This window comes from Botrytis porri, assembly GCF_014898465.1.
Source record: "Botrytis porri strain MUCL 3234 chromosome Unknown BPOR_002, whole genome shotgun sequence".
NCBI classification, from domain to species: Eukaryota; Fungi; Ascomycota; class Leotiomycetes; order Helotiales; family Sclerotiniaceae; genus Botrytis; species Botrytis porri.
The window spans coordinates 17737-29649 of record NW_024066076.1 but is presented as its reverse complement, the minus strand read 5'-3'; the positions used below and the strand labels follow the sequence as shown (position 1 = coordinate 29649).

General features: G+C 26.7%; 1 protein-coding gene across 1 annotated transcript; it reads left to right on the top strand.

The window, feature by feature from the left end:
• Positions 1–8825: 8825 nt before the first annotated feature.
• EAF01_001113 (uncharacterized protein) lies at positions 8826–9484 on the top strand (the record flags this gene model as incomplete). The annotated part of the gene is made up of 3 exons (XM_038909363.1): positions 8826–8954; positions 8998–9023; positions 9052–9484. The coding sequence occupies 3 exons, from the start codon at positions 8826–8828 to the stop codon at positions 9482–9484; spliced, it is 588 nt and encodes a 195-aa protein (XP_038774175.1).
• Between the last annotated feature and the right edge of the window lie 2429 nt (positions 9485–11913).

Sequence of the window (11913 nt, the reverse complement as noted above, 5' to 3'; positions counted from 1 at the left end):
AGAGTTTATAAACATCTAATACTCTTCTAAGAATTTGATTTTGATTTAAACTTTATAACATATCTTGGTATTAAGATCTAATATAAAACTACGAAAGTGTTAAACATTAAATACTTGGTACATCTATTCCCTCTCCTTATCAAATAAATCAAATTTCCGAAAGTATATTTTCACAGATAATAAGTAATCCTCCAAAAATAAAAGCAAAGATTTATATCGATTATACTAATTACTATTTGTATCTAATATATAGTTAAGAAGATAATTGAAAGTATAATCTGTAGATTATTTCCCATCTCCCTTTCTCGAATATCAAAAAAGTATAATAATAAATTAGAGTTTATGACACAATCACCTAACAATTACATCTTCATTTATATTAGATAAACTATACTTTCATTCAACTACAATCAAAAATTATAAATAAACTTAAAAGTGAATAGTCAGCGAAATATTTCTCCTATTCTTCCCCGAGTATTAATAACACACAATGACAAATAAAAGTCTACTCACCTACAATCCAGAGATGAGAATTTGATTTCAGTTCCAATATATATACTTTTATCCCTATATAATTAATAGTTATTGAAAAAATTAAAAGTGAGTGATCAATAAATAATCTTCCCTTGACTTTCCTCAGCTATTAACGAATCAAAATTTCAGTTATAAGTACACTTAACATATCTTTGAGAATTAGAAAATGATCAATATTTAAATAAAAGTATTTTAACTTAAAAAAAATATGTTTTAATAAAGATGATAAAGGTTGAATGCCCGATATAACGTTTTCGCTCGAAATAACTGTTTAAATGAAATCTCTGTTTCGTTAATTTAAATGAGAAATTTAAGAATTGAAGGAAAGTCCAATTTCTTTGAAAAGTCTTGAAATAGAGTTATCAGGTATAATAGCTTAAATATAATAGATTGAATACTCTATATTTCATTTCCCCTCGAAAAGTTGTTAGAACGAAACATTATTTTTAATGAATTTAGATAAGTGTCTAGAAATTAAGTATCTCTTTCAAATCTCAAATCATAAATCTCATTAATTTATCATTCATAATCATAAAAATAATTAAGATTAAATACTTGACAGTTCATTTCCCCTCAGTTAAAATCAAACAATATTTCCAATATTTTAAAATGATTATCTAAGAATCAAATACTCGTCTATATTCTTTCAATATAAATCTAACTAATCTATAATTCATACTCATAAAGATAATCAAGATTAAATAATCAAATCATTCAATATAAATAATAGTATTTCTTGTAATTCATATACAATTTGATTTAATACTTATCGATTTATTTGGAAATACATATATATATTATATAGAATTCAATATTATCCTAATATTAAATATTATTAATAAGATATAAAATCATAAATCTATAATTAATATAGAGTAAATCAAAATATACAAATTTAAGATTATTCCTAAATTTCAACAACATCAAATTCTCTATTCAATTAAATTATTATTAATTAATAATAAATTACTAATATTATCGAATATTTTAATCTTTTGATATCTTTAAATATGAATATTAATATTATTATATTATTTTCATGAATTTGAATGTTTTGAGAGTATTTTATTATTATCTAGGCTTCATTATCGAGGTCGATATGAATCATTTTATCAATATACTAAAAATAGAATTTCATTTAAGTTAAAAGCATACTTAATATTTCATAATGTGATTTTGATAGCGTCTTATTGTTTCAAACCTCTTAAACTCATTATATATTCAAATTTTTATGAAAAAGTAATATTTTAAGCAATAAGATTATACTCTAGATTAAGCAAACTCCATTAATCTTATTCTTAAGATTTTAACTTCAATATTGCTTTTAAAATTAATTATTAAACTTGAAGTAATTGAAAAAATCAAAAGAAAAGAGTTGAAGAAAAAACAATTTCTTATTTTATTAATTAAACGAATACAATTTCATTTTATCAAAATAATTTATATAATATTAAATATATGACTTTACATTAATTTATAAAAGAAATTAAAGAATAGTAAAGTTATTGATTAAAATATAAAGAAACTATTAATATTAATTATAAGAATTTAAACCAAAATTAGAGTTTTTATAAATTATATGAAAATCTTAATTTTAAATTAATATTAATATTTTAAATAGAAGAATTTATAATTAATTCAACTAATCTGATATTAACTAATTAGCGTACTTTTAATATTAGGGGTTTTAAGTAAAATAATTTCAATTAATAATATCAATCTAAATGAAGCGATTTCTTAATCTATTAATTATTTAATTTTCAAATTAGTATATGACTTCAAATTAATTTATAAAATTCAAGAAAAAGTATTTTTAGTATTAATTAGAACTTTAGCAATCGATTAATATAAATTTCAATCTTTTTTTAAATAAAAATTGAAATTATTATTAGATTTATTAAAGTTTGAATCATTTAATTATAAGAATTACTTACCTCATTATATACTTATCTTTTCACAATTTTAACATTCTTATGTTTAATATTTATATTCAATATTAAATTCAATTTTCATTAAAAGAATTTAAAACTTATATTAATTAATAATAAAATATTCTTTTTATATTGAATAGACTGATTTAAAGCTGTATATCCACTAACTATTATTCCACGGACTTTTTTGGTGGTCACCACCGGTGGTGATTCATTTCGACAGGGGGGTAGTGACCCAACCAAAAACCCTTTAATTGGTCACCACCTTCTTACCCTTTAATTTTAGATTTTTTAGAAATCTGAAAAAAGAAATGAATAAAGATTTAATCGAATTACTTATATATAAAATTAGATTTTCGATATTTTTAGTATTAATTGATTTATAGAGATTATAATAAAAGTTAGATTTAGTGAGGTTATTGAAAAGCTATAATAATTTATGAAAAATAAAAAAGTAGTGATTAATGAAAAAGTATTAAAAGTTATTAATTGATTATTACCTCTTTTATCTTTAATTTAAAGCTTTTCGAAAATTAAAAAAGGGAGATTTATAAAGATTTAACTAAATTACATTTATTCGAAATTAGAATTCGAAAAGCTTTAGAATTGAAGATCTTATATTGAATTAAAATAATCCTAATTTTGAAGATATTGAAAAGATTAAAGAAAAGTTATAGTAATTTCTTAAAGACAGGGGGGGTAATGATTAACAAAATAAATAAATCTGATTATCATTTTAAATTCAACATAAAATAGAAAATTGATTCATACTTTATAATAAATTAAAGCTTAATCTTATTTAAATATTAAACTCTAAAATTAAATTTTAATTATCTTTTGAATTGATTGATTTGTACTACTTCTGAAAAAGCTTCAATTTGTAAGGACAGGGGGGGTGGTGACCAGCAAAAAAGAGGTCGTTTTTTTATGTGGGGTAATTATTATTATTATTATTATTATTATTATACATTAAAAAGAATAGCTATTAAATAGCTTTTAAAAGATTATTATTGAATAATTCAATAGAACTCATTATTACTATAATAAAATAAAAAATAAATAAAAATATAAATAAGATTTATTATTTAATATAAATATTAAGATCTTATAAAAAAATTAATTTAAGAGTTTTATTTAATAAAAAAGTTAAAGTTTATAATTATTATAAAAGAATTATATAAAAGAACAATTAAATAAGATAATAAAATGAATAATAATAAGAGTTATTATGAAAAAGAAATTATAAAACGAAATTGAAATAAAATAAGAATAATTTATAATCAAAATTCTAACTATTATTTTACGGATTTTTTTAGTGGTTAGTATCGGTGATGATTATAACTCTAAGGGGAATAATGATTCAGCTAAAAAGTCACTATTTAATTACTCCCTTTTTATTCTTCAATTTTAGACTTTTTAAAAATCTGAAAAAATAAATGAATAGAAATTTAATTGAATAATTTATATATGAAATTAGATTTTCGATATCTTTAATATTGAATAATTTATAGAAATTATAATAAAAGTCAAATTTAATAAAATTATTGAAAAGTTATAATAATTTATAGAAAATAGGGGAGTAATAATTAATGAAAAAGTATTAAAAGTTATCAATTGATTATTACCTTTTTTAATTTTAATTTAGATCTTTTTGAAAATTAAAAAAAGAGGTTTATAAAGATTTAATTGAATTACATTTATTTGAAATTAGAATTTGAAATTAGAATTTGAAAAACTTTTGAATCGGAGATCTTATATTGAATTGAAATAACCCTAATTATTATTCTACAGATTTTTTTAGTGATTAATATTAATAATAATTATAACCCTAAAAGAAGTAATAATTCAAATGAAAAGTCGCTATTTAATCATTAATTTTTTATCCTTCAATTTCAAACTTTTTAGAAATTTGAAAAAAGAAATGAATAGAAATTCAATTAAATTATTTTTATATGAAAACAGATTTTCAATATCTTTAGTATTAATCGATTTATACTACTAACCTTAAAGCTTAAGGTTAATAAGATTGAAAAAAAGCTATGATAATTTTCAAAAATAAGAGAATAATGATTACAATCTTAAGGGAGGTAGTAATTCAAATAAAAAGTTGTTATTTGATCATTACTTCTTTATCCTTCAATTTTAGGCTTTTCAGAAATTTGAAAAAAGAAATGAATAGAAATTCAATTAAATTATTTATATATAAAAACAGATTTTTGATATCTTTAGTATTGATTGATTTTTATTATTAACCTTAAAGCTTAAAATTAATAAGATTGAAGAAAAGTTATAATAATTTTCGAAAACAAAAAAGTAATAATCACAACCTTAAGGAAAATAATAACCTAAATAAAAAGTTGTTATTTGATTACTTTTTCTCTACCCTTCAATTTTAAGCTTTTCAGAAATTAAAAAAAAATTGAATAGAAATTCAATTGAATTATTTATATACAAAAACAGATTTTTAATATCTTTAGTATTAATTGATCTAGATTACTAACCCTAAAGCTTAAGGTTAATAAAGTTGAAGAAAAATTATAATAATTTTCGAAAACAAAAGGATAATAATTTATGAAATAAGTAAATTTGATTATTATCTTCGATTTAATAAAAAGTAATAAATTAAATAAAACTTTTTAATAATCTAAAGTTTATTTTCATTTATATATCAAATTTCGAAAACAGATTTAAATTATCTTTCGAATTATTATTTTATATTTGTTTTGAAAAAGCTTGAATTTAAAAGGATATAAGAAATAATAACTTAATAAAAAGAGATATAGAATAATTTAATTATATAATTGAAAATTCAATATTAATAAGAATACTATTAATAAGAATATTAAGAATACTATTAATAAGGATATTAATAAGAATATTATAACAATATTGATAAAATTACTTATAAGAAATATATAAGAATATTAATATAAAATATATAAAAATATTAATAAAAATACTAAAAGTTTTATATTGAAAAATTAGTATAAAAATTAGTATATAGATTAATATAAAGATTAATAACGTAACGTATGGGGAACTCGGACATATGGGGAACTCGGACACTTTTAGCCCATCACCAACTTGAAACCGCAATAACTTTTATTATGCATACCCAATCACCTTCTACATCTGCTCAAATTGAAGAGAAGCTTCAAAAGGCTATAATTTCACTTCAATTGAAAGAATTTAAATCAATTAGAAAGGCTGCAGAGCATTTTGAAGTCCCTAAGTCTACCCTAGCTGATAGGCTGGCTGGGAAGAAAACACGTTCCCAAACCCACGAAATGGCTCAAATTCTTTCAAACGCAGAAGAAAATACTCTTGTACGATGGATTTCACGACTTACCATCACTGGATTCCCTGCTACACCTATGTTGGTGAAGGAAATGGCCGACGAAATTCGTCTTCGACGCGTTCGGGTCGCGTCATCTCGAAATCCTACCTCGACAGAAATTCCACCTATAGGCCACGAATGGATCTATAGATTCCAAAAACGACATCCAGAACTTAAAACATGCTATTCACGTCAATTAGAGTCTAATCGGGCTAAAGAAGCAACTCCGGAGAATATTCAGGCTTGGTTTGACGCGTTTCGCACGCGTCTCATTGAGCGAAAGTATGAATTAGATGATATGTATAATATGGATGAAACCGGATTTGGAGTTGGAAGTACTCAAAGTACGCGCATTATAGTCGATTCTACTCAGAAATCGAATTGGAAAGTTACAGCTGGCAAGCAAGAATGGATAACTGCATTTGAATGTGTCAATGCAGCTGGAAATGCTCTATCACCTATGGTCATTTTCAAGGCTCAGAATACGAATTCTGCATGGATTCCAAAGGACACACCTCAAAGCTGGCAGTTCTCTACTAGTACAAATGGATGGACCTCAAATAGCCATGGATTAGAATGGTTAAAAAGGGTTTTCGAACCAGAATCCAAGAAAGTGTCAGGTGACCGACCTCGACTTTTGATCATGGATGGCCATTCAAGCCATATTACAGGTAGCTTTATTGCTTTCTGTATAGATAATGATATTGATTTACTTATATTACCTCCTCATTGCTCTCACTTGCTTCAGCCACTTGATATTGCGGTGTATGGGCCAATGAAACGATATCATGCTTTAGAGGTCGATCGATATTCTCGAGCTGGTGTAAAGCGAATCCAAAGAGCTGAATGGGTAGAACTCTTTCAAAATATTAGAAAAAAAGCATTGAATTCTTCTAATATTAAAGCTGGCTGGAGAGGAGCTGGTTTAGTACCTTTTGCCCCACGAAAAGTACTCGATTCATTACCATTTAACTCCTCCCAGCAACCTTCTACTCCACAAATGAGAACCCCCAATCAAGACCTAGACTTGTCTATACTCAGGAGTTCTCCTCCAGATGGAACAGAACTAAGGCAAGCAAATCAGATCTTTAATACAGCTCTAGCAAGCAGTGGTTCTCCTGCATCGCCAACTCGTCGATATGCCAAGAGAATGACTAGGCTTGTAGAATCTCAAAATGCTGAGATAGCCCTACTTCGGAAACAGCTCTCTGATGCTCAGGAGGTAATTGAGACTCGAAAGAAAAGAACTAAAGGCAAAAGAGTCAAATTACAAGGTCAATTTGTCTTTAGTACTAAGGAAGTATTGAAAATGGTACGTGAGGCGGAGGAAAAACCGAAGGAGAAAAAGCCACGAGGACGGCCACGCAAACGCCTAATTGAAGAATCAGAAGAAGATATTGAAGAAGAAGAGCTAGAGAATAGTTCAAGTGATTCGGAATTGGAATTGGAGGATTGTGTGGCTCGTAGAACAAGATCGCGTGTAGAATAATTGAAAAAGTGTCCGAGTTCCCCATATGTCCGAGTTCCCCATACGTTACGTTATAAAACTTAAATTTTATAATTTATAGGATTCTATAATATATGTTAAAAAAGTAATTATATTTTAAAAGATGAATATTAAATAATATTAATAAATTATTAATAAAATATTAGCTTCGAGATCATTACTAATATGTTGTAAGATCTCAGCTTAGATTGTGTGTACTTAATTATTGATATGCTTAACAAATGTGTAATAGATTTGTTAAAGTTATTAAACATTATTGTGTAAACTTTGTTAATATATTTTTATATTAAATAGATTGTTTTTAGTTATAATTAACCAAATATTAAAAGGACCTTTAATATTGTAATATAAAAGCTAAGGCTTTGTTTTAAGCTTAATAAAAAATCCATTTTTGTTATTGTTATAATATTTATTCAGTTCAAAATAGAATGGCTAGTAAAGTAAAACAAATATTATAATAATATATAAGAAGCTATCCAATAATATTTAATATTAAATATAAACAATACTTTTTTTAAGTAGCTTTAATTTGCTAAGAATTATTAAATGTTTCGAAATAAAAAGTTTTATAGAAAGTAATATTATTTCTGTTTGAATTTAATACCTTCTACCAGCAAATATTAAATTAAATTATAGATTTAAAAGATACTAAGCTTTATAAAAATATACTAGTTATTGTTTTGACTATATATTAACCCGTTATATTAAACGAATTGATAGCTTTTATAAATATATTTAATAAAGTTGCTAGCGATTATAAAGCTTTATCAAAGATTATAGGTCTTTGTGGTTCCTTTTTAATACTTCAGGAATGTACTATCTTCTTTGTTTATCAGTCTGCTAAGAACTCTTTTTACTCGGACAAGTATTGAACAGGGTGTTTCCTTTTGGTAAAGAAAAAGTGAACTATACAATCTTCTCGAGATCGATATAAGTTATGTCTAGTGTACTACAGCGTGATATTTATAGTCTACACACTCCGGGAATATCTATCGATCAAATCAAGCAGCCTAATCCAGATCTACTAGCCACAGTACAATACTCTTATCTCTATTAAATGAACTATCGATTAGACTCAAATATTAAAGGAAATTCTAATAATAACCTTAAAGATAATAGCTTAGTTTATAAGTTTTTATGTCAAAGTTTCCTTTATTGGTTCGAAGTATTAAATCTAATGAGAAGCTTTATAAATAATATAGTAATAATTAGAAAGCCTGAGGACTAAATACAAATAAGTTTCTGTATAATTTTAAACAACAATTTAAAATATAATTAGAAAACTCTAGCTAATTTAGTAAGGTTAATAAAAGTCCCAATCTATATGCATTTGTGAATAATATAAAGAGGTTTATTCTATACAACCGATTAGTTATTGAGCAGACGCCTCTTCAATCTTACTGCTCGGCCCTTATCTTTACCCCAGAAAAGAGTATTGTTCAAAAAACATTCGAGTAGTGCATTCCTTCTTGGATTCAGCAAAAGCTGATAAATAGTAGAACCATATTGGAACACTATGTTACAAACGCTCGAGGGCCATACTAATTCGATCAGCTCAGTTGCTTTCTCGCCTAATAGCAAGCAGATAATATCCGGATCTTCGGATAACACACTACAGATCTGGGATATAGCAACAGGAGAGCAGGTTCTTCCAATACTCGAGGGTCATAAAGACTGAGTAAGCTCAGTCGCTTTCTCGCCTGATAGCAAGCAGGTAGTATCTGGATCTAATGATAATACAGTACGAGTCTGGGATATAGCAAGAGGAGAGCAGATTCTTCCAACGAGGGCCATACTAGCGAGGTCTACTCAGTCGCCTTTTTATCCGATGGTAAACAAATAATATCTGGATCTTACGATAACACAATGCGGGTCTGGGATATAACAATAGGAGAGCAGATTCTTCCAACACTTAAGGGCTATATCAGCGAGGTTAGCTCAATCGCCTTCTCGCTTGATGGTATACAGGTAGTGTCCGAATCAGATAATCTAATGCTACCACATACTCTAGTTTTATCAAATAATTGGGTCATAGAAGGTGGTGTAAATATTCTCTGGCTACCTTCTGAGTATTGTATAATGGTTGTTGCTATTTATCGTGGATTTGTTGTTCTAGAGCAAAGTTCTAGGAGAATTTCATTTTTTGAATTTGCGCATACGTCAAAGTTTCCGTAATATACTGTATATAGATTATAGCGTTTTAATCATTATTTTCCTTTTAGTATCTTCTTATTATATCGCTTTTTCATTTTATCTTTGTTTCACAGAGAGTCTTAGGGGAGTTGTTCTGTTTAAAATAAGTTAAATTGCCACTCAGTTTCTAATATCTTCCAAAATTATCAGGTACCAGATCTTAGTGCATCTAAACACAACTACTATCCTATTTGAAGAAATAAATAGAACAAGCCAGAGGCAGCTAAGGTGATCACTTTGTAGGAATTACTTATAGAAGTCTTCCTACAATATAGTAACTCCGAATATTCAAAAGTACTGTAATGAGAAAACACTATCAGCTGGCATTGCTACCATATATCCCTGCTACTTGACTATAGAAGTATGTAAGACTAAGAGCGGCAGTCTATAACCTGAGGCTGTCAATGATGGCACAGAAACAACTAACTAGAATCATTCTAGTGCTGACGAAGTGTGGCGTATATAAAACTCAAGAGAGTGTACAAAGAGGACACCGGAATCGAAGCCCACTGTATAGGACCATCGATTATATTTAACTTGAAATCTAAAAGTGAAGAACGCCTATATATATATATAAGTTACTACTTTGAATATACGTAAATGAATGGCCCTTCTCATGAAAATAATGTTTTGAGAAACCTGAAGTTCAGCTTTAGAGATATTCGTACATATCATAATATTGATGAAATGATACTGATTTTCAGCAGAGCCAGTCAACATGATCAAATCATTGCGCTAGGCCAGATTGATAATTGAGATAGCTTCACACAAGCTATCTCCGATCAACTCCTTTTTTGCTCAAAACAACACTACGCCCCCTAGACCTAGGCTCCCATGTAAGTGACGACAGAATACTATGTGGCCATTATGGGTACTATTCTTGATGGGTTATTGCACCTATCTGTGTATATGGTGGCATCTTTTCATTTCAAGAGTTAATGGTTTACTTGAGTTTACAATAACTTCATCAAATTAACCCCGATTAGAATAAAGTTTAAATCGATGGGTTTGTCACGGGGTCACTTCTGGGAGCATTCAGAAGCTATACCACTGAGCTAAACGCCCAAAAGACTAGGAGGTAGAATTAGAAGTTCTACCTTGCTCTCACATATATAGCAGGACAGGTGATCAGAATGAGCTAGTGCCAACCCCGTGACAGGGTTACAGAATAAACATTCTATTAACTAAGAGTTAACAAATTCGGTGTTAAGCTTGTTTTGTTGATGAACTAAATAAGGCAAAATGTGATATTTTTACACTAAGAAACATGGTGTATATAGACTCAAATGCTCATCTATAACGCTTGTGTTCAAGGCATAATGAACGAACTAGATTCAACAAACTAAGTCCATTACCCACATCTCGGCCACCTCAAAAAAAACAATACATAGATTTTAAACCTCAATAACTCCACCATCATTCAACTTCTATACAATCACCTGTAGAATCGCTTTCTATAAGTCGGGTACCCCACTTTCGGGCCACCCCTCTTTTGGGCCACTTTAAAAATTTACATTATATAATATTAAAATATTAATTATTTAACAATTATTTGGTATTATAATAAATATTTGAGGATATATTTTCATCATTATTATTAATATCTTTCATATCAATTTCATAGTTTTTTGCTTCAATTTGCATTTTCTTAATCTCTTTAATCTTAGAAAACTTTAAATTTGGATTAGTTTTCATCTTGTGTTTCTTTTTAGGAACAATTTACTTTGATTAATGCTCTAATTGCTTTATTCAATACCCAAATTATAGAATTTCATAATCCTTAATATTGAATCCCTTAATAATCTTCCTAAAAAGCTAATGGTGAATATAAAGATCAATTTCTTCACTCTAAAGGAATATATATATATATAATCTTAAATTACTAACTTTTTAAGGCATTTTAAAAGTTGAAATTACAAATTCCTTATTTTATTGATACATAGAATTATTATTAGAAAGTAAATTCTGATTTGTAACTTCTTTATTATTACTTTCAAATAATAATCTGAATATAATAGACTTAGTACGATTTAAAGACTATAAACCTATAGCTTTTCATCCAGCTAATATATTATACTTTGTTAAACTATTTAATCGTGCTTTTTGATAGTACATAAGAAAATTAGTCTTTTCAATTATTCTAGAATCCAATAAAAAGGCTAATTTATTAAGGTAGTGCCTATATACTCTTTTGAGAAGTAAGAAAACAAATAAATTAAAAGGTTGTAGGATGTATAATGTATATAATGAAAGGAATAAGAAGTATATATTATACTTAAAGTATTTATACATAAATTTAATAGTTTTATAACTTTTATACTTATTTAATATAAGGAGTCTTAGCTCATCCAATGAAGGAGAGGCTGTTTGAGATATAAAGACCTTTTTAAGCTATTCTAGAGCAGTATTAT